Genomic DNA, 27,263 nt, shown 5'->3' with positions numbered 1-27,263 from the left:
TCATTCATCCTCCATCTAAAGGAACCCTGCAGGTATAATTTCATCTGCAAAACCACTGCATTATGATCTGAGCAAGTCTTAGGGCAAATTTCTGTTTTAGTAACCTTAGGAACCAAATCTCTGGATATCCATAAATAGTCGATTCGGGAGAAAGATTGATTTGAATTTGATAAAAAAGTGAAATCTCTCTCCATTGGATTTCGTAGCCTCCATATATCCCACAAATCGTATTTATCAATCATATCAAAGAAAATCTTTGGTAGTCTGCCGGAACTTGGATTTTTCTGACCCTGTGTTTTATCCATTAATGCTGATGCTACTCCATTCAGGTCTCCCATTAAAATCAATTTGTAATCCATGAGTTTTAAGTCCAGATTCTTAAAAAATTCCACTTTGCCATCATTTGGTGCATAAATTCCCAGCAAAAGAAATTTATCGCCTTGTGGCGTAATTTCAACTGCCGTGTACCTCCCTTCCTCATCTTTAAACAACAATTTGGGGTTCCATTTTTCTTTAACATAAAAAAACACACCTCTTTTTTTCACTTTGTCGGATGAAATAAATTCCTGCTCAAGTTTCTTATTTTGGAGAATTTTCCTATGAAGCCTTGTAACATGTGTTTCTTGTAGACAAATTATGTCCAAATTCTGTCTTGCCAGTACGTGATAAACTTGATTCTTCTTAAAACGCGAATTTAGACCATTCACATTCCAGGAGTAGATTTTCAAAGACATCCTGATTTGTTAGGGGCCCACTGCCCCTGCTCCTAATGAAGAAGAACTTTCCAGTCCAAGCTCTTTTGCGTTTTTCTCCAAAAATCTTTCTTTCTCTCCGACAGTTGTTATTCTTTGTTTCCTTCCTTGAAATTTAAAAAATAATCCTTTCCACTGCATGGTTAATCAGAGGTGCTGGTGGTGCTGATGATGTGTATATACCAATCCAGGAATGTGGGAGAAGGATGCTATAGAAAGGCTTTCAGGGCTTATATATAAGTATATCCTGAAGGCATTTCTATTACTTTTTTTTATTGTAGGCAATGTCAGAGTGAGATACGATCTATCAGCATCCAAAGATCCATAATCCATCCCAGTCTGGGGCATTTCCATGATAGACAATACCTGTGGCTGGAGGCTCTACACTCAGCGCTGTGCATCTGCAGGCCTGGAATTGCCAGTATTACAGGAGCTTGCCAAAATTAGAGACTGTATCAGTTACAGATAGGTAGCCGTGTTGGTCTGCCATAGTCAAAATAAAAAAATTCCTTCCAGTAGCACCTTAAAGACCAACTAAGTTAGTTCTTGGTATGAGCTTTCGTGTGCATGCAGCTATCCCAGCTATCTGCCTATCTCCCATTCCCACCACCCTTCTGAGTAATACCCCTCCCCACCTTCTCACTATATAGAAGGATCTGCCAACTTCTGTTTCAGTGTATCTGAAGAAGTGTGCATGCACACGAAAGCTCATACCAAGAACTAACTTAGTTGGTCTTTAAGGTGCTACTGGAAGGAATTTTTTTATAGAGACTGTATGTGAGTGAGAGTTTGCGTGTGGGATGATCGTTTACAGCAACCGTGTAATTTTCTCCATCTGTAACTTTTCATGAGCCGATATTGCGGTAGGAATTCCAAAATAACTATGCAAAACCTACAAAGAGGCTCTCAGGATAATGGAGATTGCGAGTATTCCTGCTCCACAGTCCACATCCTCAGCCTGCAGCCCACAAATGCTGAGACCATAATACTTTTATAAGCTCTTAACGGGACATCAGCTACTTTGTTATACTTTCTTCAACACATGAATATTTTTGAATACTTTTCCAGTGACGTAAATAGCACTTCGGTTTTACTTATTCCGCACAGGAGAGACACTGATCTGCAAGTCTGAGCTCAACTCCTTCCTTGAATCAGAAAAATACAGAGACTTTGAAAGGTATGTCGTTCCTCTTGCCTGGGAGACTGTATCTTGTAGGTCTCGTTTCAGTTTGCAGGAACATGAGAAAAGTCCTGCTGGATTAGGATCAGGGCCCACCTCGTCCAGCATCCTCTTCTCACAAGGACCAGCCAAGGAGAACCTCCCCCCCAGCAGGGCCAACAACTGTCTTCCCTCTCAGGACTCCCAGCCCCTGGGATTCAGATGAATAATTCCTCCGTAGGGGGGAGGGGGAGTAATAGCTGGGAACTGAAGGAGTGCTACTGAAATGGTGGGTGGTTCTGAGAAGGTGGACACAATGGAGCAGCCTCAGGAAGTAAATTGTGCAGGATTAGGGAATGTGTGTAGTTGGTTGGAGTGTATCAGGAAGATGTTACACATCACGGAGGAAGGAGGAAACAATACAGATATTTAGCTTTTTTAGAAGATGGAGAAAGTGTGTCCCTCCAGATGTTGTTCCAGTAGAACTCCCATCATCCCTGGCCATTGGCCATCCTTGCTTGGGCTGACGGTACTTTGAGTCCAACCACATCTGGAGGGCCAGAGGTGCCCACCGCAGCATAGAGGATTCCTCTAGAGGCTCAGACTCACTTGGGAGATCCAGGTGGGTGTGAGACATGTTTTCAGGGATTATGATTGATACCTAGACTCCAAATCCAAGGTGCCCACACTAAATGAAGGTCTGGATGATGCCCTCAATTAGGTCTGGCTTATATTCCAGAAGACGGCCAACCAGAGGATAGATCTGAAGGTTCTGAACTGAGTTACAATCGAGATTCTGAGTTACAATTCAGGCTGAAAAATGGAGTCAGGGATCCTTTTTTAAAAAAAGTTTTTTATTTATACAACAAGAAAAAACACACAAATACCAAATTACACACAAATTACAAAAATAACCATATACACATAATTTTCTTAGCAAACAATAAAACATCTATTGGTCTTAACACTAAAGACCCAACCTCCCATCTATTCCATATTTCAAATTCATATTACTTTTTGCCAGTACGCACTTTTATCATAATTAAACTTATTCTCAATAAATCTAATTTCTTATATCTACCTTGCAAGTATTACTGAAGTTCCTCGAATGCTGCAACAGAATTTAAACTACTATATTTATTTTTCAGATAATCTTTGAAAACCTCCCATTTTGAAACAAATTCCTGTTTTGATTTATTCTTTATTTTTTCTGCTAAACCATCTAATTCGGCATATTCTGTCAGCTTTTGGATCCAATCTTGTATAGAGGGGATTTCATTACTCTTCCATTTTGCTCTTGCAAAACTCTTGCTACCGCCGTCGCATATAAAAAGATACCCTTCCTCTTTTGTGGAATAGCCAAATCTGTTATTCCCAGGAGGTAGGCCTCTGGTTTTTTATTGAAAGAGATCTTTAGCATTTCTTGCAGTTCTACATGGATACTCTCCCAGAATACCTGTATTTTCCTACATGTCCACCACATATGGTAGAATGTTCCTGATTCACCGCATCTCCAACAATTACTTCACACATTTTTATACATTTTTGAAAGTTTCCATGGTGTTAGATACCATTGATGTTGCATTTTTTGAAAGTTCTCTCTAATCGTGTAACAATTTGTGAATTTCCAATTGATCTTCCATAAATTTTCCCATTGGGCCATGGTGATTGAATGGCCAAAATCCTGGGACCACCTCACCATTGCCACTGTTACCTCCTCCTTCTTGACTGTCCAGTCAAGAAGGAGTCGATAAGTTTTGGAAAGAGATTTTCTTTTAGAACTTACAAGATCAGATTCGAATCGGGAAATTTCTGTTGAGAACCCCTTTTGTTTGTCAGATTTAAATTTTTCAAATAACTGATGGTATTGGAACCAGTCTGAGATGTGTTCTCTTATTTCCTCAAAGTTTTTAAATTTTATTTGGTTATCTTCATTTTTTAGAAGTGTTTTATATGTTGGCCAGCTTTCCTGAGTATTTTTCCGTTTTACTGCTACGGCTTCTATTGCAGAAGCAGCAAGATTCAACTTTGGACTATATTGCGATGTTGCAAATTCAGAGAAGGGAGAATACCCTAAGATTCAGAGGAATAACAGAGGACGCAGAGGAAATAATTGAGAAAAAAATCTCAAAAGAGCTAGCAGCTTGGTTAGACCTAGAAGAAGCAGAAGTAACACAAAAAATAGAAAAAGCATTTAGAGTCAAATCTAATGCAGCAAAAGCAAATAACTGGCCGGCTGACTGTTTGGTCTCTTTTAACTCTATGGATTTCAGAAATAGAATTTTACAAGCTAGCAACAAGAAGAAATTCAAGTCGGAAGGAAACGATATTATTGTCCACAAGATTATTCCAAATCAATTGATAAAAAAGAGAGAAGCTTACAAACCTCTAGCCGAGGCACTAAAGGCAAAGGCAGTGGACTATACATGGGAGTACCCTGAAGGCATCTCCCTTTTCTTTAAAGTGCTTGTTGGCATTAGATGCGGACAAGTTCTGGAGAAAGTACCGGAAAGAGCTCGGAGGGAAAAGGCAATTGTTGGGAGAATCAGAGGAAATTGAACAAACAGTTGAGAGTTAGGAGACAGATCTAAGAAGGGAATTTATTAAACGTATACTGAGACCTTGAATGTGTAAATTTATTTATTTATTATTTTTTATTAATCCGTTCACGTATCATAAGAAATAAAGTATGGATTATAAATTTATTACTTGGAACGTAAATGGTTTAAATGAAAAATCAAAAAGGAACAAGGTGGAACATATTCTGGTAAAGCAAAAATATGATCTAATCTGTCTGCAAGAAACCCATGTAACGGAAAAACATAAAAGAGTATTAATAAACAAAAGATTGGGGCTTGAGTTTATTGCATCAAGTAAAGAAAAAAAGAGAAGGGTGGTAATCTATGTAAAACCTCAGCTGGAGCCAAAACTGCTTTACAATGATGAAAAAGGTTGAACAGTGATTATAGAAGTTAAGATCAATAATGAAAAAGTGATAGTTATTGGAGTTTATGCACCAAATGAAAGAAAATCCAAATTCTATCAATTCTTGGAAGAAAAAGTCATAGAATATCTAGGGGGAGAAATTATATTATTAGGAGATTTTAATGGAGTAGTCAATCCAAACATGGACAGAACAATAAAGAAGAAGAAAAAGAGGCAGAACAAACTCCCAACTACATTTTTCCAATTAATAGAACTCCTGAATTTGTTTGACGCTTGGAGGTTTAAGAATCCAACAGAGAAAGAATTTACACACTATTCAGAGCCACATAAATCGGCGGGACGAAACGACACGATCTGGACAACAAAGGATTTATTAAATAATATTACAAAAGCAGAAATCCATCCAAGGACAATTTCAGATCATAGCACAGTCTGGGTTAACTTTAAAGGAAAAGAAGAAAAGATTAAAAGGTGGCAACTTAATGAGAGTATGTTAAACGATGAAAAAACTGTACAGAAGGCCAAGCAAATCTTAGAAGAATATTTTAAGTTTAATTTAAATCAAGGAGTAGATCTAGAGACGGTTTGAGACGCGGGTAAAGCCGTCATAAGAGGCTTCTTTATCCAACAAAACGCATTCCAAAGGAAAATAAAGGAGAAGAAGAAAATGGAGATTTGGGAGGAAATTAGAAAAAAGGAAAGGATCCTTTTCCAAAAATCAGATGATGAACTAATTAAGCAAAATATAAAAATTTTACAGACGCAATTCTCCATGATAATAAACGGAGAGACAGAATGGAAGATAAAATGGTTGCGACATAGAAATTTTGAGTTTGCAAATAAACCTGGCAAACTTCTGGCCTGGCAATTAAAGAAGAAAAAGGAAGATAGAATTATCAATAAAATTAAAATTAAAGACAAATGGATTCAAGAACCGAAGGAAATTAGTAAAACCTTTGCTAGTTTTTTCGGAAAACTATATAAAGAAGGTCCAGAGACTCTAGAAAAAATATTTGATTATTTGGGCAGAAATAAACTACCAATAATACTGAAATCTTGAACTCACTAATAACAGCTATGGAGGTGCAACAAGCTATACAGAGATCAAAATTAGGAAAGACACTGGGCCCAGATGGTCTCCCAGCTAATTACTATAAAAAGTTAGAACAAGCATTATTTCTTCCCATGAAAGACCTAATGAATAATCTGGCAACTGGAAAGCTACCGAAAACCTGGAAGGACAGCTTTATTACTCTTATCCACAAACAGGGAACAGATGCCTCAAACATGGCCAATTACAGACCCATTGCACTGCTAAATAACGATTACAAGATATTTGCAGACATTCTTGCAAATAGATTAAAAATGGTGCTGAAAGAGATAATTCATAAAGATCAAACCGGATTTCTTCCCGGACGATTTATGCAATCCAACATGAGATGTGTGATTAATGTATTAGAATATTTGGATATTAAAATTGATAAACCAGCAGCTATTATGTTGGTGGACGCTGAAAAAGCTTTTGACGTGTCCTGGAAATTTATGAAAAAATTAATGGAAGAAATCGGACTGGGAGAAAATATTTGTGAAGGAATAAATGCCATCTATTCAGAACAATATGCAAAATTGATAATCGACGGAAGAATTACTGAGGAGTGCAAAATAAACAAGGGAACCAGACAGGGCTGCCCACTGTCACCACTAATATTTATCTTGGTGATGGAAGTCTTGAACAATCAGATAAGAAAGGATCAGCTTGTTAAAGTCATCACTCTGGGAAACAAAACATATAAAATTAAAGCTTTTGCGGATTTACTTGTTATGACTGAAACCCCTAAAGAAAGTCTGAAAAGAGTGCTGGAATTGATTATAGAATTTGGAGAAGTGGCAGGCTTTAAGCTGAATATAACAAAAACAAAAATGCTTAGAAAAAATATCGGGCCTGAAAATCTCCTCAGAAGTGAAATACTTGGGTATTTGGATCACCCCCAAGAACATAAACTTATTTCAGGATAATTACACCAAAACTTGGTTAGAGATTAGAAAAAACTTTGTAACCTGGAGTAAACTAAAATTAACATTTCTGGGTAGGATTTCCATTATAAAGATGAATGTGCTTCCAAAGTTAATCTTTTTATTTCAAATTATTCCAATACTGGGCGAAGCAGGTTGTCTTAGGATATGGCAAAGAGAAATTTCCAAATTCCTGTGGGAAGGGAAGAAACCTAGGATTAAACACCTGATCTTAATAGACATAAAAGAGAAAGGAGGCTTTTCCCTACCAGACTTAAAACTTTACTACGAGGCAGCCTGTTTCACCTGGCTAAAAGATTGGTGCACGTTGCAGGATCCGGACCTCTTGGACCTGGAAGGTTTTGACAACCGTTGGGGATGGCACGCCTACCTGATATATGGAAAAGCGAAAATTCATAAAAAAATTTACCAACCATATAATAAGAAAATCACTCTTTGCTGTATGGGAAAAATATAAAGACCTGATGGAATCTAAAGTCCCGTGGTGGACTTCTCCAATAGGAGGCAGGGATCCTAAATGTCATCTAAAGATGGTTTTCCCCCTCACAATCTCTTCTGGTGGAAGCATCTCTGACTGCACCTCCTCTCTTAAAAATCAGATTCTTTCCTTCCACCCCCTTTTGTTGACATCCATCTGCCTCGAGACACAATGTAGAGTCTCCATGAGGTTGAAGTCAAACAGGGGTGTTAGAAGCACAGACGTGACCCCCGCAGAATACAGGGCAGTGTGTATGGAGGTCCTGGGCTCCCTACACGACAAGGCCATCTTCTCCAGCAGGGTGGCCCCATTTAAAAATGCAAAAATCTGGACAGAGTTGTCGAGCTTTCTAAAAATACAAATTCTCCCCAAAAGAAGCAGCTTTTGAGCTTTCCTGATCTTTCCCACCATAGAAATCTTCGGAATGTAATGGAGTCTGGCACGCTTCCCTGTGCCAGCTTGACCCTCAAGCTCTCTTCCTGGCTCCAAGCAGAGTATCGCAGCAGCGGTTTTGCCTTGTGTGGGTGATAAATCCTAGTCTGTACACAGGTTTCTTGCTTTATCTGCTTTATTATGTACAGAAAAAACATCATAAATCACCCCAGAGATCGGGCGGACATTCTCTCCGGCTCAACAGCTAAAAGCGAAAGTAACTCACGTATGTGAATAAAACCAGGCCTCAGGATGTGAGACGTCATACAGAACAGTTTAACCCTGTAAGTTCTGGTTCTCCTCACAAGAAACGGCAGCCTTGCCATACGTCTGGGTGGACCTTTTGCCGATCTTGTGAAAATCCTCCTCGATTCCCGGGAGGGGGGACAGACCTATGGCAGCCCTACCTTCTCAACCTTCTTGATATGGTCCAAAGGGAAGCAGAGCAATATTTTTGGCCCCAGCTTGGCCACAGGAGTTAGCGGAAGGAGGCGTACAAAGACTCCATCCAACATGTTGCAATGTATTTGGACCAATAGAAGCTCCATATAAAGCACTCAGGAGTCCAACTGTATTTTGTTTCCTGCTTAGCAGGGGGTTGGACTCGATGGCCCTTGTGGTCTCTTCCAACTCTATGATTCTATGATTCAAGGAGGGCTTTATTCCAGCTGCAGTCCTGCAGCATCATAAAGTACCATAAATCAGCCTTCCTACATACAGGGGAGAAGCCAGTGTGGAGAAGTTAAGCATACCTCTGTATACTAGCTGGCTGTAGACCACTTAGGCAGCGCCCCATCTCTTGGGATGCTGACTCACCACATGAAACTGAGTCAGCATTTCCACTTAGCTTAGTGTTCACTCCTTGATACCCACAACACTCCAACACAATCATCTTAAGGACTCCACTCCCGATTTGTGTAGCGTTTACTTCTTAGCCTCTTCTTTTCCTGAAGATATTCACGCAAGGCAGCAGAGGTTTAGGATCAGAGTTTTCCTTCTGCTGCTTGGCCTCCCTTCCCAGGTTGATGAGCCCCTCACTTCCCTCTACGGCACTTGCATAAACCACCTGCTTTACCATTGGAGACACTATTGGTCTCGTCTGCTCATTGTGCCAGAGCCTGTCATCCCATGCAGTGAAAGTCCCCGACTCACCAAGGGATTGAGACCCATCAATTATCCTCAACTGGTTTAGTTGGCCTGTCGAAGCTTTTCCTGGGTTGTGTCTGCTTTTGCATGCTGACAGCGTCTAGGACCCACAGGTGAGAGCTGAGTACAGGTTGGGGATTAATGGTGGACCAATCGCCCCAGAAGGAGCCCTATATGTCCCTCACGAAAGGTACTATCCCAGCCCCAACACCCCATGACATAATACTATTAATGTATTTGATAGATCAGAAATAAATTTGTGTCTCCAGCAATAAAACTAACAGCTTCATCCCATGAATGAATCAATGCTAAATATCCAAGGCTGAAGTTTCCATTAAGTACAGTTATATATTGATGTTTAATATCGAGCTTCTTCAGTGTGACACAGATTCCGCTTTGAAATAGAGGAGGTACGTCCAGGAGTGATGCAAATGGAGAAAGGACAGTGAGAGAGGCCTAGGCAGAGAATTTACACTAGGATAGTCCTGTGTCAGAAAATGGGCACGAGATCTGGTGGCACATCATAATTATAAATACTAATTGGGATGACTGCCAATTGAACTTGATGTGTATCATCTTCCTTTGTTCTCTCCCTTGAAACACCAACAGGATTTTGTCTCCCTGCACTCTGAAGCAGACGATGGAGAAGACAGGCAAGAGTTCTGGGGTGCCATCTGTAAATTCAAAAGGAATAACGAAGAAACCATTTGAATGTATAGAGTGTGGAAAGAGCTTCAATCGAAGTGAAACCCTTAGAAAACATCATCAAACTCACACAGGGGAGAAACCATTTAAATGTATGCAGTGTGGGAAAACCTTCAGTCAAAGCGGACACTTAAGACTACATCAACGAACTCACACAGGTGAGAAACCATTTGAATGTATAGAGTGTGGAAAGAGCTTCACTCAAAGGGGAAACCTTAGAATACATCAGCGAACTCACACAGGGGAGAAACCATTCAGATGCATGGAGTGTGGAAAGAGCTTCAGTGATAGTGGGAAACTTCGACTACATCATCGAACTCACACAGGGGAGAAACCATTTAAATGTATAGAGTGTGGAAAGAGCTTCTCTAATAGTGGGAAACTTCAACGACATCATCTAACACACACAGGGGAGAAACCATTCAGATGCATGGAGTGTGGAAAGAGCTTCAGTGATAGTGGGAAACTTCGACGACATACTCTAACTCACTCAGGTGAGAAACCATTTGAATGTATAGAGTGTGGAAAGAGCTTCAGTCAAAGGGGAAACCTTAGAATACATCAGCGAACTCACACAGGGGAGAAACCATTCAGATGCATGGAGTGTGGAAAGAGCTTCAGTGATAGTGGGAAACTTCGACTACACCATCAAACTCACACAGGGGAGAAGCCATTTAAATGTATAGAGTGTGGAAAGAGCTTCAGTCAAAGTGGACACTATAGACTACATCAACGAACTCACACAGTGGAGAAAGCATTTAAATGTATAGAGTGTGGAAAGAGCTTCAGTCAAAGTGAGAAACTTCAACATCATCATCAAACTCATACAGGGGAAAAACCATTTGAATGTATAGAGTGTGGAAAGAGCTTCTCTAATAGTGGGAAACTTCAACGACATCATCTAACTCACTCAGGTGAGAAACCATTTGAATGTATAGAGTGTGGAAAGAGCTTCAGTCTAAGTGAAACCCTTAGAAAACATCAGCGAACTCACACAGGGGAAAAACCATTTAAATGTATAGAGTGTGGAAAGAGCTTCAGTCAAATTGGACAATATAGACGACATCAACGAACTCACACAGGGGAAAAACCATTTAAATGTATAGAGTGTGGAAAGAGCTTCAGTCTAAATGAAACCCTTAGAAAACATAAGCGAACTCACACAGGGGAGAAACCATTTAATTGTATGCAGTGTGGGAAAACCTTCAGTCAAAGGGGACACTTAAGAGAACATCAACGAACTCACACAGGGGAAAAACCATTTGAATGTATAGAGTGTGGAAAGAGCTTCAGTCAAAGTGGACACTGTAAACGACATCAACGAACACACATGGGAAAAACCATTTGAATGTATAGAGTGTGGAAGGAGCTTCAGTTGAAGTGAAAACTCTTTGCTATTTGCTGTTTAGTAGTGCTGCAGAGAGCTTGCTGGGGAGACCATGCATTAAAAAGGGACTCAAAAATAACTTAAACAAGGTTTTAATAACAAGAACAAAAACTCCTTGTACACTAAATACATCAACAACAAACCAGACCCAACCACCGACCCATCCCCCAGGGTAATGAGGGAGCTAGTTGCTGCTCATTATATACTATACCCAAATGCTGACACAGCTTGATTAACACACCTCAGTAGCACCTGCTATGTTTCACAGCTGTAAGGCTGGGTCTCGTTATTTGCCCTGGCTCTGACCCTTAAAGAAATACACAACTTGTGAAACAATAATGAACCTTCACATTTTAAAGTGACCATTCAACATTTCTCCTGCGGTTCATTATTGTGGAACAAAAACATAAAGCATATTTTGTACATGTCTTTCATGTGTAACCTTTGGAAGAGCTTTAGTAAAAATGTCTGCAATTTGATTGTCACCTGGAACATACTGAAATACAATTATTTCATCAGCAATTAGTTTCTTTACAAACTGTAAACGTAACCTTAAGACTCTAGTGCGCTGCATACTGGTCTCTGAACACAGGATAGCGAGTCCACTCTGGGAATCAAGGTAAACATTTACTGGTAGTGTTACTTGCATCTGTAGGTCAGCAAATACTTGCAGATACCATTCTATATCACGAGTGGCCTGAACGCATGCACATAATTCATTCTCTGTTGTGGAGAGACAAATAATGGTTTGTGTTTGGGACCTCCATTCAAATGGACAACCATTATAACAAAACACCATACCAGGCACACCCCTGCAATTATTTTGTTACACTGCATGAGATGCATCGCAGAAAATTTCAAAACCTTTGTCAATACTTGTAAACTGCAACCTATAATGTTTGGTATGTTTAAGGTACATTACCACTCTCTTAAGAGCAGAGAAACATTGCGTAGTGGGCTTTTCCACCAATTTTGCCAGAAAGTGAAAAACATAAGTTATATCTGGTCTTGAGATTCTTTGAATGAAATTTAGCTTGCCTATAGCAGAATGATACAAAGTTTGGTTAGGAAATGGCTTATCTTCACCTGTAAAGGGGAAACCACACACCATAGGCGTTTCCTTCCCATTTGCATTTTCTAAACATAGCATTTCAACAAGATCATCAATTTTTGCAGTTTGATGAACCAGGAAAGATCCATTTTTGCCCTTCTCAATTTGCATGGATAAGTAATTTTTAGCTATGCCTAATTCCACCACTTGAGCCAGACATCCTGGAGACCCTGAGCCAGACATCCTGTAGAGCAGTGTTTCCCAACCGGTGTTCCGCGGCACACTACTGTGCCGTGAGACATCGGCTGGTGTGCCGTGGGAGGGAGGCGGGCGAGAGGCGGCGGCGGCGAGGATCCGGCGGGGGTGGGGGGAGCGGGGGCCGTCGCGCGCAACCGAACTCACTTGGCGCGCTGCCAGCTTGTCCTCCTTCAACCCGGGTCGGGCCAGGCCTGCTCACGTCCCCGGATCCCCTAGCAGCAGCCGCACGCTCTCCAAAAGCGCAACGCTGCGCGCAACCGCTCGGCCAGCTGGTGCTCTGCGACTCCGCCCTTTCCCCTCCCAGCGCCGGAGGGTTCGCGCGACCGCAGCTGTTCCCTTTCGCAGCGCGCGGGAAACAATTCCAGGCCGATTGCCTTGTGCCGAAAAGCACCGCCTCTCCTTCTCCAGCTCAGGCCCGGGCCGCTGGCTCCCCGAATGACATCACGGGGGCGGGGCTTTAATGGTGGTGTGCCGCGAGATTTTTTTCCGGTAAACAGGTGTGCCGTTGCCCAAAAACGTTTGGGAAACACTGCTGTAGAGTGAAGTCTAATGGGCCTTAGAAAGCACTGCAAATAACAAGGCCAATGGAAGTGATGCTATTCCAGCTGAACTATTTAAAATAATAATAATAATAATAATAATAATAATAATAATAATAATAATAATAATAATAATAATAATAATAATAATAATTTATTTATACCCCGCCCATCTGGCTGGGTTTCCCCAGCCACTCTGGGTGGCTTCCAACTGAATATTAAAAACAGTACAGCATCAAACATTAAAAACTGCCCTAAAGAGGGCTGCCCTCAGATGACTTTTAAAAGTAAAATAGTTGTTTATTGCTTTGACATTTGCTGGGAGGGCGTTCCACAGGGCAGGCGCCACTACCGAGAAGGCCCTCTGCCTGGTTCCCTGTAACCTTACTTCTCGCAATGACGGAACCGCCAGAAGGCCCTCGGTGCTGGATCTCAGTGTCCTGGCTGAACGATGGGGGTGGAGATGCTCCTTCAGCACCAACACTTTGAATTGTGCTCGGAAACGTACTGGGAGTCAATGCAGATCTCTCAGAACCGGTGTTATGTGGTCCCGGCGGCCACTCCCAGTCACCAGTCTAGCTGCCACATTCTGGATTAATTGCAGTTTCCGGGTCATCTTCAAAGGTAGCCTCACGTAGAGCGTGTTGCAGTAGTCCAAGCGGGAGATAACTAGAGCATGCACCACTCTGGCAAGACGGTCCGCGGGCAGGTAGGGTCTTAGCCTGCGTACCAGATGGAGCTGGTAGACAGCTGCCCTGGACACAGAATTAACCTGTGCTTCTACGGACAGCTGTGAGTCCAAAATGACTCCCAGGCTGCGCACCTGGTCCTTCAGGGGCACAGTTACCCCATTCAGGACCAAGGAATCCCCCACACCCGCCTGCCCCCTGTCCCCCAAAAACAGTACTTCTGTCTTGTCAGGATTCAACCTCAATCTGTTAGCCGCCATCCATCCTCCAACAGCCTTCAGACACTCACACAGGACCTTCACCGCCTTCACTGGTTCTGATTTAAAGGAGAGGTAATTTTAAAAGATGATGCTGTTAAGGTGCTACACTCAATATGCCAGCAAGTTTGGAAAACTCAGCAGTGGCCTGAGGATTGGAGAACACTCTACATCCCAATCCCAAAGAAGGGCAGTGCCAAAGAATGCTCCAACTACCGCACAATTGCACTCATTTCACACGCGAGCAAGGTTATGCTTAAAATTCTACAAGGCAGGCTTAAGCAGTATGTGGACCGAGAACTCCCAGAAGTGCAAGCTGGATTTAGAAGAGGCAGAGGAACCAGAGACCAAATTGCAAACATGCGCTGGATTATGGAGAAAGCTAGAGAGCTCCAGAAAGACATCTAATTCTGCTTCATTGAATATGCAAAAGCCTTTGTTTTTTTTAATTTCTTTTTATTGAATTTCACTTAAATAACCAAAAGAAAAAACAAAACAACAGTTACAGAAAAAAGAAAGAGAAAAAAAGAAAAAATATCCATACATAACACAAAAATAGCATCAATTTCCATTACAGTTCCTTGTCTTACTCCTTGAATCTTTATATCTTTGGATATTTAGATCTTTCCTCTACACACGTATTGACCACCTTCCCTCCCGATTTCGGGCTTCTTGATAAAAATTCTTTCTTTTTTCTGCAGCTAAGAGTTGTAAATGGTTTGTGCATCATAAGATTTATATCAGACCTGCTGTAGTTTTTAAGTTTCTATAGTTTCCTTCAATATATACCATAAATTTATTCCAATCGCTAATAAACTTTGTATTTTTTTAGTTTCTAATTTTTTTGCGTCATTTTTGCTAATTCAACATATTCAAATAATTTTGTTTGCCAATCTCTGACCATTGGGGTATTTGGACTTTTCCAATTTTGTGCAATTAATATTCTAGCCGCTACTGTCGAATATTGGAATACTGTTTTATCTTCTTTTTTAATTTCATCCCCAATTATTCCTACTAGGAAGGCCTCTGGTCTTTTAGGGAAAGTGTATTTAATTTTTTTTTTTAACTCGTTATTATCTGATCTTATCAGTAAGTCTTCGTAGGTCAATCTTTCTCCTTCCATATTTGCTTTTTTGGTTGTTAAAATGTCAATTGGTGATAACCACCAGGGCGTCTTCCATTCTAAAAGTTTTTTATTTTTCTCCCAAACTTCATATAGTGGCCCTCTAATAATATGACTTGAAAATCCTTTATGTACCTTTTCTTTATTTAGCCACAAGTAGGCGTGCCAACCGAACCTATTGTTGAAACCTTCTAGGTCAGGGGTCTGCAACCTTTAAGACAAAAAGAGCCACTTGGACCCGTTTCTGAAGGAAAAAAAACACCTGGGAGCCGCAAAACCATTGCAACATTTAAAACAAATATATCTCCAGAGCCGCGATCTGACAGCGGGCGGGAAGGTGACGTCAGGACAGTGCATGACTAACGCACGCACCGCCCCCATGCGACGTCACAGCCAGAACAGTGCCCGCCACAGTGGGGAGGTGTTGGGGCGCACAATGCGCCTTCTCCCCTCGCTAGTATCCGCCCCGGAGCCGCAGCAAAGGTGTAAAAGAGCCACATGCGGCTCCGGAGCCACGGGTTGCAGACCCCTGTTCTAGGTCTAAGAGGTCAGTGTTTTCCAAATTAATCCAATCTTTGATCCAACAAAGGCAGGAGGCCTCGAAGTATAATTTCAGATTTGGCACCGAGAATCCCCCTCTTTCTTTTCGATCTGTGAATAATTTGAATCTAATTCTCGGTCTTTGCCCTTGCCATATAAATTTCGAAAGAGTTTTCTGCCAATCCTTAAACATTGTGGAACCTCTAATCACAGGGATGTTTTGGAACAAGAATAACATTCTTGGGAGTATGTTCATTTTTATTGCCACCATCCTTCCCGACCACGAAAGTTTCACTCTGTTCCACGTATCTAGATCTTTTTTAATTTCCTTCCATGTTGTCAAGTAATTATCCTGAATTAAGTTTATATTTTTTGTAGTTAGCCAAATTCCTAGATATTTTATTATTTTAGCCACCTTGATTCCATTCTGTATCTCTTAATTTTTCTCTTTCATCTTTTCCCAGATTTTTAGTCAGCATTTTTGTCTTTGATTTATTCAATTTAAAAGCGGATAGTTTGCCATATTCTTCTAATAGTTCCAGAGCCTTACTGACGCTTTTTTGCGGCTCTTCTAGGGATAACATCAAATCGTCTGCATACGCTTTTAGTTTGTGTTCTTTCGTTCCTACTTTGATCCCTCGAATCTCTGGTGTTGCTCTTATTTTGTTCGTAATTACCTCTAATACCATAATGAATAAAAGCAGGAATAGAGGGCAACCTTGTCTTGTTCCTTTTTCAATTTTAAATGAATTTGTTAAATTGTTGTTTATAATCAATTTGGCAGATTGATTCGTATAGATTGCTTTTATTCCTTCCATAAATTCACCCTCTAGCCCTGCTTTCTCCATGCTTTTTAGTAGGAACGGCCATGAGACATTGTCGAATGCCTTCTCCGCATCGATAAAAATCAGCGCCGCAGGTACTTCATTCTTACACTCCAAATATTCAATGATATTTATGGTATGCCTTACATTGTCTTTGAGTAACCTATTTGGAAGGAATCCTGCTTGATCCTTATGAATTAGATTTGCTAGACATCTTTTGAGTCTACTTGCCATTACCTCTGCGAAGATTTTGTAATCGTTATTTAATAATGATATGAGCCTATAGTTTTTAATATTAAGTTTGTCTGTATCGGGTTTAGGGATCATCATGATGTAGGCCTCTTTCCATGTTTCTGGTATCCTTCCTCCTCTCAATATATTATTCATAATGTCATATAGCACTGGTGTTAATTGATTTTCTAATACTTTATAATATTTAGCTGACAAGCCATCCGGTCCCGGGGCTTTTCCTAATTTCATCTTTCTTATCGCATCCTGGACCTCTTCTACTTTTATGGGTTTATTTAGTTGGGTTCTTTCTTCCTCTGTTATAGTCTTCCCGCTGCAGTCTTCTAAGTATTTTTCTATTCGGATTATTTCTTCCACTACCTTTTTATACAATTTCTCATAAAATTTGAGGAAATTTTCCTGTATTTCTTTTGGGTCTTCTATCAATTGCTCCTCCATTTTTATCTTATTTATCACATTTTGTTTTTGCCTTCTTCACAATTGACAAGCTAATAATTTACCTGTTTTGTTAGCTGATTCGAAGTATTTTTGTTTCATTAACTTAATTTTCCATTCAATTTCTTGACTTGTTAGCATTGAATACTGTCTTTGTAATATTTTTGTTATTTGTATATTTTGTTCGTCTTTCGGATTTGCTATTAATTTTTTCTCGCATTCTCTTAACTAAGAATTTCCTTTCTTTTGTTCTCTTACTTTCCTCTTATAGCTATTTTGCTGAATAAAAAAACCTCTTAGGACCGCTTTACTAGCATCCCAGACTACATCTATACTTGTTTCTTTATTAAGATTCAAATTGAAATAATCTTTTAAAGTGGCTTTGGCCTTTTCAATGACTTCTTCATTCTCCAATAAATATTCATTCATTCTCCATCTGAACCCGCTCTGTGATACACCTTTTATTTCCAACATTATCGAATTGTGATCAGAGAGGGTTCTCGGTTGAATTTCACATTTTAGAGTTCTTAATGTAAGTTCTCTTGAGACCCAGATTTGATCAATTCTGCCCCAGCTCTTATGTGGTTTTTTCCTTTCTGTTTGTCTGTCAATTTCTGGTGCCGGCACTCCTTTAAAATCTCCCAATAATATCATCTTGTTACACTCTAACTCTAGTAATATTTGTTCCAGTTTCTTAAAAAATTCCAGTTTATTCAGGTTCGGGGCATATATGTTTATCACGTTAAGTTTTTCACCCTGGAAATTAATTTGTACCCCCAAAATCCTACCTTCATCATCTTTACAAATCAATTTGGGTTCCCATTTTTCTTTGACGTATATCGCTACTCCTCTCCCCCCCCCCCCGCAATAGAATTTATAAACTCAACCCCAAGTTTTTTGTTTATCAAAATATGTTTGTGCTTTTTGGTCACGTGTGTCTCCTGTATACTGATTAAATCCAGATTCTTTCTTTTCAGGGCATTCACAATTTTATTCCTTTTGGTTTTTTCATTCACACTGTTCACATTCCATGACAAAATTTTCAGATTCATTGTTATGTTTACTTTCCAATCTACAAGCAACTAATAATTTAAATTTGAGTGGTTTTGTTTTCTGTATCTTCCTCCTCCTCCTCTTCTTCTTCTTCCACTACTCCCTCTTCCTCTTCATCCACTTCTTCCTTCCCTCCCTTATCTTCCTGTTCTTTTCCTTTCTCTCTTCTTCTTCTCTCCTCTAGGTCTCCATTTCTTCCTCCATATCTCTCCTCTACTTTTCCAAGATCTTTCTCATATCTGCGCAGAAATTTGCTCACTTCTTGAATCTCAGTGATCTTAAATCTTTTATCTTTATAGAAAAAGGAGATCCCTTGCGGGAACTCCCATCTATGTTGTATGCCGTTCTTTTTTAGAACACTTACTAGCTGTTTATATCCTTCTCTTTTGCGTAGGAGTCTGGTTGGTATTTCTTTAAAGATGATAATTGGTCTTCCTTCAATTATTAATTTCTTTTGGTAACTTACTCTCAATATTGTATTTTTCATCTCTATCGAGTTGAATATGACTAAACAATCTCCTAGAACCTTTTTTGATTTTACTTGTTTGGACCTTATTTTTATTCTAAAAGCGTTTTCTATCGTATATGCAATCTCTTGCTTTTCTCCCAAGGAGCAGGCGTCTTTTAATTTCGTGGCTGCTGTCACCATCTGCAGTGATCATGGAGCCCAAGAAAGTAAAATCTCTCACTGCCTCCATTTCTCCCCCTTCTATTTGCTAGGTGATGGAACCAGTGGCCATGATCTTCGTCTTTTTGATGTTGAGCTTCAGACCATATTTTGCGCTCTCCTCTTTCACCCTCATTAAAAGGTTCTTTAATTCCTCCTCACTTTCTGCCATCAAGGTTGTGTCATCTGCATATGTGAAGTTGTTGAGATTTCTTCTGGCAATCTTAATTCCAGCCAAATTACATTAAGATAAGAAGATGGCTGCAGGAGAGGAGCATAATAATAATAATAATAATAATAATAATAATTTATTATTTATACCCCGCCCATCTGGCTGGGCCTCCCCAGCCACCCTGGGCGGCTTCCATAAAAACCAAAAATACAATAAAATATCACATGTTAAAAACTTCCCTGAACAGGGCTGCCTTAAGATGTCTCCTGAATGTCAGGTAGTTGTTTATCGCCTTGACATCTGCTGGAAGGGTGTTCCACAGGGCGGGCGCCACTACCGAGAAGGCCCTCTGCCTGGTTCCCTGTAGCTTTGCTTCTCGCAATGAGGGAACCGCCAGAAGGCCCTCGGCGCTGGACCTCAGCGTCCGGGCAGAATGATGGGGGTGGAGACGCTCCTTCAGGTATACTGGACCGTGGCCGTTTAGGGCTTTAAAGGTCAGCACCAACACTTTGAATTGTGCTCGGAAACGTACTGGGAGCCAATGCAGGTCTTTCAAGACCGGTGTTATATGGTCTCGGCGGCCGCTCCCAGTCACCAGTCTAGCTGCCGCATTCTGGATTAGTTGTAGTTTCCGAGTCACCTTCAAAGGTAGCCCCACGTAGAGTGCATTGCAGTAGTCCAAGCGGGAGATAACCAGAGCATGCACCACTCTGGCGAGACAGTCCGCAGGCAGATAGGGTCTCAGCCTACGTACCAGATGGAGCTGGTAAACAGCTGCCCTGGACACAGATTTGACCTGTGCCTCCATGGACAGCTGTGAGTCCAAAATGACTCCCAGGCTGCGCACCTGGTCCTTCAGGGGCACAGTTACCCCATTCAGGACCAGGGAATCCTCCACACCTGCCCGCCTTCTGTCCCCCAAGAACAGTACTTCTGTCTTGTCAGGATTCAACCTCAATCTGTTAGCCGCCATCCATCCTCCAACCGCCTCCAGACACTCACACAGGACCTTCACCGCCTTCACTGGTTCTGATTTAAAAGAGAGGTAGAGCTGGGTATCATCCGCATACTGATGAACACCCAGCCCAAACCTCCTGATGATCTCTCCCAGCGGCCGCATGTAGATGTTGAAAAGCATGGGGGAGAGGACAGAACCCTGAGGCACCCCACAAGTGAGAGCCCAGGGGTCTGAACACTCATCCCCCACCACCACTTTCTGAACACGGCCCAGGAGGAAGGAGCGGAACCACTGTATAACAGTGCCCCCAGCTCCCAGCCCCTCAAGACGGTCCAGAAGGATGCTATGGTCGATGGTATCGAACGCCGCTGAGAGATCCAGCAGAACTAGGAAACAGCTCTCACCTTTGTCCCTAGCCCGCCGGAGATCATCAACCAGTGCGACCAAGGCAGTTTCAGTCCCATGATGAGGCCTGAATCCCGACTGGAAGGGATCCAAATGGTCCGCTTCTTCCAGGCGTGCCTGGAGTTGTTCGGCAACCGCTCGCTCAATCACCTTGCCCAGGAATGGAAGATTTGAGACTGGGCGATAGTTGGCCATCGTGGCCGCATCTAAAGATGGTTTTTTAAGAAGCGGTTTAATAACCGCCTATTTCAGCGGGTCTGGGAAGGCTCCCTCACGGAGGGAAGCATTCACCACCCCACGAAGCCCATCGCCCAGCCCTTCCCGGCTTGCTTTTATTAGCCAGGATGGGCAAGGATCCAGGAGACAGGTGGTTGGTTTCACTCGTCCAAGCAGCCTGTCCACATCCTCGGAGGTAACAGATTGGAATTGATCCCACTCAACTTGACCAGACAGAACTCTTGCACTCTCCCGCCCCGGCCCTGCTCTCACGGTGGAGTCTACTTCTTCCCGAATCTGAGCGATTTTATCTGCAAAAAACTTTGCAAAATCATTGCAGGAGAACATGTGGCCCGTACTGGGCCCCGATGTTGCAGGTGGTTCCGCTAAATTGTGAACCACCTGAAAAAGTCTCCTGCTGCTGTTTTCTGCAGATGCAATAGAGGCGGTGAAGAAATTCTTCTTCGCCGTCGCTATCGCCACTTGGTAGGCTCGACGTTGAGCTCTAACCTGTGTCCGGTCAGATTCGGAATGAGTTCTCCGCCACCGGCGCTCTAGCCGTCTCAACGATTGTTTCATTGCCCTCAGATCCGTGGAAAACCACGGGGCTGTCCGGGCTCCATGCAATCGGAGAGGGCGCTTCGGAGCCAAACAGTCAATAGCCCTGGTTAACTCCACATTCCAGCGGGCCACCAGGGAATCAGCTGAAAGGCCATCAACATGGGATAAAGCATCCCCTACCACTTTCTGGAAACCATTTGGATCCATTAAGTGGCGGGGGCGGACCATCCGAATTGGTCCCACCTCCCTGCAGAGGGGATGGGTCGCAGAGAAGTCCAGTTGCACCAGGAAGTGATCTGACCATGGCACTTCTTTCGTTTCGCTTTTACTTAGTGTCAGATCACCAACATCCATAGAGGTAAATGTTATGTAGTGTAGTTTCACCCTGGGCCAACAGGGGGATACTGTATATAGTTTTCACTCAGGTCTGTAGATAGTTTTCACTCAGGTCCGCGGCAGTTATTTTAGGCGGGAACTCTGGGCAGTTGTGGTTACAATGTTGACAGCCGGCTGCCTATAAATACAGGCCGGCTGAGCTGTTCGCAGTTCAGTTCTATTCCAGCTTACCATAATAAAGAGCTACTTGAAGAAATCGCTGTGCCGGCTGCTATGTCAACCCACAACTTAACACTGGCGATGAGGATGGGATAGATGGACATCAGAGCACAGCCAGATGCGGCCAGCCTCTGAACTGAGCTGAATCACTGAGCTGAATCACAGAGCGAAATCACTGAGCGAAATCACTGGGCAGAACCAATTCAGAGCTGACTGTTCTGGCTAGAGCACTGTGTTCCATCCATCGCCCTTCACGCCGGCATCGGAATCATGGCTTCACTTGTGCCTCTACCGCCGTTTGCGCCAGCCTCTGAATCATGGGACTCCTACCTCGCTCGGTTCGACTGCTACCTCCAAGCCAACGAGCTGACAGCAGTATCAAAGGATCGGAAGCGGGGCCTATTCCTCAGCCTCTGTGGGCCTGAGGTGTTTGAGACGGCCCGAGCGTTGGTTGCGCCTGAAGCAGTCCAGGCAACACCATGGGACACGATCCAAGAGAAGCTCCGCAACCACTACGCACCAAAGCCGTCCAAGATTGCTGCCTGCCATGCGTTCTACCACCGGAACCAGGCAGAGGGGGAGTCAATCAACAACTACACCACCGCCCTGCGACAGGCTGCAATGCACTGTGAGTTCCGAGACTTAGACGATGCCCTGATGGATCGAATCGTCTGCGGGGTCCGGGACATCCATCTGCAACGGCGCCTCCTAGCCAAGCCAGACCTCACGCTACAGAAAGCCATTGAGGAGGCTGTGGCCTCAGAAGCTGCTGAACGCTCCGCCCAGGAGATCCGCAAGTCCAGCAGCCCGCATCTTGCTAGGGAGCCAGTTCCGGTGCATCATGAAGAGGCCAGCAGTGAGGAGGCATCCTCCAGTGAAGACGATGACGTGCACCAGACAAAGCGGGAGCGCAGGAAGTTCCAACAGAAGTCCAAGGGCCAACCGGAATGTGCTGGCTGCGGAGGCAACCATTCCCGTGCCAAGTGTCGATTCAGAGACGCCATCTGTAGGAAGTGTTCCAGAAGGGGCCACATCGCTAAGGTCTGCCGATCGGCTCCGTCTGACACCCCCCCTTCATCGACTCGCAAGTCCAAGTCTTCACTCCAGTCTGCCAAGGAAAGTTGTTTCGCTCTCACCAACTGCCGCTGCCCGTCTGGAACCACGATTGGCCAAACCGACTCACCTACGCGACGCAAGCTGAACGTCACGGTGCTCATTGAAGGAGCTCCATGTGACATGGAGATCGACACCGGGTCTGCCCTGTCCATCGTGTCATGGAGCACCATCAAAAGACTGGTACCCAGAGTGTCCAAAAGGCAACTCGACTCTCACCGCGTACACCTGAGAGACTACCAGGGAAACGACATTCCCGTGGTAGGCGTTGGCCGGTTCCGGATCGCCTTCAAGGATTTTTCGGGCCTGCTCCGGTTGGTGGTGGTCGAAGGTCAGCGGCCAAGCCTCCTAGGGCTAGACTGGTTTGATGCCCTCGGCCTGGAAGTCACCGGCATCAACTGCATCTCTAACGCAGAGACTGAGGGTCTGGTCAAAGACTTTGCCGAGGTTTTTGACGGCACCTTGGGCCAATATACAGGTACGCCCATCTCCTTTAGCCTTGATCCACAAGTCGCCCCCATCAAGCTAAAGCCACGCCGGGTTCCCTTTGCTCTCAAGGCTAAGGTGGACGAACAACTGGACAAACTGATCGCCCAAGGAGTTTTGGAGCCGGTTGACCACGCAAAGTGGGAAACCCCCATCGTCACGCCTGTCAAGCCAGATGGGTCGGTGAGAATCTGCGCTGACTACAAGTGCACGATCAACAAGGCACTTCAGCAGCACGCTTATCCGGTTCCTGTTGTCCAACACCTGCTGCATTCCCTGGGTGAGGGTAAGGTCTTCGCTAAGCTGGACCTTGCCCAAGCCTATCAACAACTGCCAGTCGATGATGCCACTGCTGAAGCCCAGACGATCGTCACCCACCGGGGGGCATTCCGTTGCCGCCGGTTGCAGTTCGGGGTGAGTGTGGCTCCTGGCATCTTCCAAAGCCTTATGGAGCGTCTCCTGCAAGGGCTTCCGGGCGTGGTACCATATTTTGATGACGTCTTGGTGTCTGCAGACTCACACCAGCAGCTGTTCGAGCGCCTCCGTGCCGTGCTGACCAGGTTCCAGGAGGCCGGGCTCAAGGTAAAGAGGGAGAAGTGCCAGATCGCCGTTCCACAGGTAGAGTTCCTGGGCTATCTTATCGATGCCTCCGGTCTTCATCCAACCACATCCAAGATCCGCGCTATCCAGCAGGCCCCCACCCCAAAGAACAAAACGGAGTTGCAGGCATTCCTGGGGCTGCTGAACTTTTATAACATGTTCCTGCCCCACAAAGCCACAGTGGCTGAGCCTCTTCACCGACTCCTTAGCACTAAGACGCCTTGGGCCTGGGGTCATCGGGAGACGGCGGCCTTCAACGCGGTCAAGGCTCTCCTTTCTTCAGACAGTGTGCTGGTACAGTACAGTGAATCCAGGCCGCTGGTCCTTGCCTGCGACGCCTCACCTTTTGGCATCGGTGCTGTCCTTAGTCACCGTTTTCCAGATGGAAGAGAAGCACCGCTCGCCTACTTTTCCAGGACACTATCTCCGACGGAACGGAATTACAGCCAGCTCGACAAGGAGGCATTGGCACTTGTGGCTGGAGTGAAGAGGTTCCATGAATACCTCTATGGCAGGACTTTTGACCTCATCACTGACCACAAGCCACTCCTGGGCCTCCTCGCCGGTGATCGTCCAACTCCACCGGTCCTCTCACCACGCATGCTGCGATGGACTGCTTTCCTGGCTGCCTACCACTACCGGCTCATCCATCGCCCGGGGAAATCGATGGGCCATGCCGACGCCCTCAGCCGTTGCCCTCTTCCAGCATTTGTGGAAGACCCGGCTCCAGCTTCATCGCTCCTTCTGATTGAGGATCTTCCGGCAGCGCCTGTATCGGCTGCCACTGTGGCCTCCGCATCTGCCCAGGATCGCACCATCAGCCGGGTGCTCAACTGGGTGTGGAGGGGGTGGCCACAAGGGCCTTTTGCATCGGAGTTCCAGCCCTTCGCAACCAGACAACATGAACTCTCAGCTCATCGCGGCTGCCTGCTGTGGGGAGACCGCGTCGTGATTCCCCAGGGACTCCGTCAGCGCGTCCTGGAGGCTCTGCACGTTGGCCACCCGGGAATTGTCAAAATGAAGGCGTTGGCTCGGTGTTACGTCTGGTGGCCTAATATGGACGATGCCATCACTGCCTGGGTGTCCGCCTGTCAAGCGTGCCAGGAGTCGAGGCCTGCACCACCGGCAGCTAAGGGACACACCTGGGAGACGCCAAAGACACCCTGGTCGAGGGTGCACATCGATCTGGCTGGCCCCTTTCAAGGCCGAACCTTTATGGTAGTGGTGGACGCCTATTCCAAATGGCTGGAGGTCGCCCTGATGCCCTCCACCACTACCGAAGCTGTCCTCCGGGTGCTGCGAGGCCTGTTTGCAACGCATGGGTGTCCTGATGTCCTTGTCTCTGACAACGGACCGCAGTTCACGTCAGGCACGTTTGAGCGGTATCTTTTGGGACTGGGCATCCGCCATGCCCTAACGGCACCCTTTCATCCATCCAGCAACGGGCAAGCGGAAAGAATGGTGCGCTCGACAAAAGAGGCACTGGCGCGCCTGGACCGGGGAGACTGGCATGAGCGGGTCGCCGAATACTTGTTCGTGCAACACATCACCCCTCATGCGGCCACAGGGAGGAGTCCTGCTGAACTGCTTATGGGCCGCCGCCTCAGGTCACCGCTCGACCGGCTACACCCAGACTTTGCCGTGGCTGAACCCCCAGGCAGTGCCAACGCACCACGGTCATTTGTCCCAGGAAACCAGGTCTTTGCCCGGAACTATGTGGGGGACATCCCTTGGGTGCCAGCCACAGTAGTGGGAGTCACTGGACCTCGCTCGTACCAGGTGGCACTCGAAGACGGACGCTTGTGGCGACGGCACATAGACCAGCTTAGGCGCAGGGTTGGGGACTTGGACACTACCGAGGTGCCCCCAACTGCGCTTGCGGCTCCAGAAGAGACACGTACAGATGGCGAGGCCCCACCTACACCTCCCTCGCAAACTGCCAGCGTGGAGCCGAACCAAGCCGTTTCAGAACAGACTCAGACCACTCCACTTGCGGAGGCTCCACCCACAGCAGCGGATCCAGGGGAGTGGGTTCCAACGCCACCTAGGGTCGCACCACAGCCTCAGCGAGAACTGTGTGGCCCTCCGGACTTGGCTACCAGTCCCCGGCGGTCTGGCAGAGTTTCCAAGCGCCCAACTTATTTAAAGGACTATGTTGTTGGACAGGTATCACTGTTGGTCTAAGTATGGAAATGTAACCGATATGCTTTTGTGCTTAATTGAACCATTACGCGTAGTGCTGTATATAAGGAAACCATTACGATTGTAACTAACGCCTTATCTCGGTGGGGAGGGGTGTTATGTAGTGTAGTTTCACCCTGGGCCAACAGGGGGATACTGTATATAGTTTTCACTCAGGTCTGTAGATAGTTTTCACTCAGGTCCGCGGCAGTTATTTTAGGCGGGAACTCTGGGCAGTTGTGGTTACAATGTTGACAGCCGGCTGCCTATAAATACAGGCCGGCTGAGCTGTTCGCAGTTCAGTTCTATTCCAGCTTACCATAATAAAGAGCTACTTGAAGAAATCGCTGTGCCGGCTGCTATGTCAACCCACAACTTAACAGTAAACACCAGGTCCAAGGCATGTCCGCGGCTATGGGTTGGGCCAGACTTATTCAGGGACAGCCCCATGGAGGCCATGCTTTCCACGAAGTCCCGAGCGGCCCCTTGTAAGGTCGTGTCGGCATGGATGTTAAAATCCCCTAGGACGACCAAGCTAGGTGTCTCCAGGAGAACATCCGCCATGACCTGAAGCAGCTCGGGCAGGGAATCCTTGGCGCAGCGGGGAGGTCGGTACACCAAAAGGAATCCTGTACTGCCCCTATTGCCCAACTTCCAGAACATGCACTCAGAAAACTGGGTCTTCCCAATAGGACACCTGGTGCAAACTAATGACTTCCTAAAAATCACTGCAACCCCCCCTCCCCGCCCGCATGACCTGGGTTGCTGTGCGTAAGAGAAACCTGGTGGACAAGCAGCGGCAAGAACAGGCCCATCTGCTTCATCCAACCAAGTCTCTGTTACACAAGCCAGGTCAAATCCTCCATCCATGATCAAGTCATGGATGGCAGTGGTCTTCTGAATCATTGACCTGGCATTGCACAGCAGCACCTTCAGGCCATGTGGGTATCCCTTGCTGATTCTAGTATCCGTCCGGACAGGACCAGACCCGGAGGCAGGGATAGTCCTCAGACAACGACTAAACCTGCCTCCTCTGTAATGACATGGTCTGGTCTTAGCGTAACTCCTCCTCCTACCCGTGATCACTGAGATCAGTTGTCCCAGTGCATCCCCCCCTGTGGAACATGCCCCAGCCATTTTGTGGGCTGGGGCCCACTCCCCGGCAGCCCTGCCCCCTCCCCCTAAAAACAAAATAACACCTTAAACAAACAAACAAAACCAATAAAACAATACAAACAAAAAATATAAAAATTACAAAAACATCAGAATAAAAAAATAATAATTCCCCAAGC

The 27,263-nt window shown here is 44.8% G+C and overlaps 1 protein-coding gene and 1 long non-coding RNA gene across 9 annotated transcripts in view; one reads left to right on the top strand and one right to left on the bottom strand.

The window, feature by feature from the left end:
- Positions 1-15,286, bottom strand: part of LOC310702107 — a 281,230-nt gene extending 265,944 nt beyond the window's left edge. The window contains exon 1 of the long non-coding RNA XR_014523242.1: positions 15,145-15,286. This is a non-coding gene — a long non-coding RNA (uncharacterized lncRNA). The remainder of the gene's footprint in view (positions 1-15,144) is intronic.
- Positions 1-27,263, top strand: part of LOC310701296 (uncharacterized protein) — a 95,161-nt gene that overhangs the window by 37,213 nt on the left and 30,685 nt on the right. For 2 of the 8 annotated variants that reach the window (XR_014522985.1, XR_014522988.1), the window contains exon 4: positions 1,860-1,929. The exons of 2 other annotated variants lie outside the window; for them this stretch is intronic. Coding sequence is in view for 2 of the 6 variants with exons in the window: in XM_083491981.1 (XP_083348107.1) it covers positions 1,860-1,929; positions 9,557-10,146 (660 nt within the window). In the remaining 4 variants the exon portion in view is untranslated. Of the gene's footprint in view, positions 1-1,859; positions 1,930-3,059; positions 3,821-3,921; positions 7,772-9,556; positions 10,147-27,263 lie in introns of those variants that run through there. 4 more of the 8 variants (XR_014522989.1, XR_014522990.1, XM_083491983.1 and 1 more) reach the window with 4 other exon arrangements.

Source organism: Podarcis liolepis (assembly GCF_965112155.1).
Source record: "Podarcis liolepis genome assembly, chromosome: 2".
Taxonomy (NCBI): Eukaryota; Metazoa; Chordata; class Lepidosauria; order Squamata; family Lacertidae; genus Podarcis; species Podarcis liolepis.
Note: the sequence above shows the minus strand (reverse complement) of the source record. Positions and strands in the feature narration are given on the sequence as shown.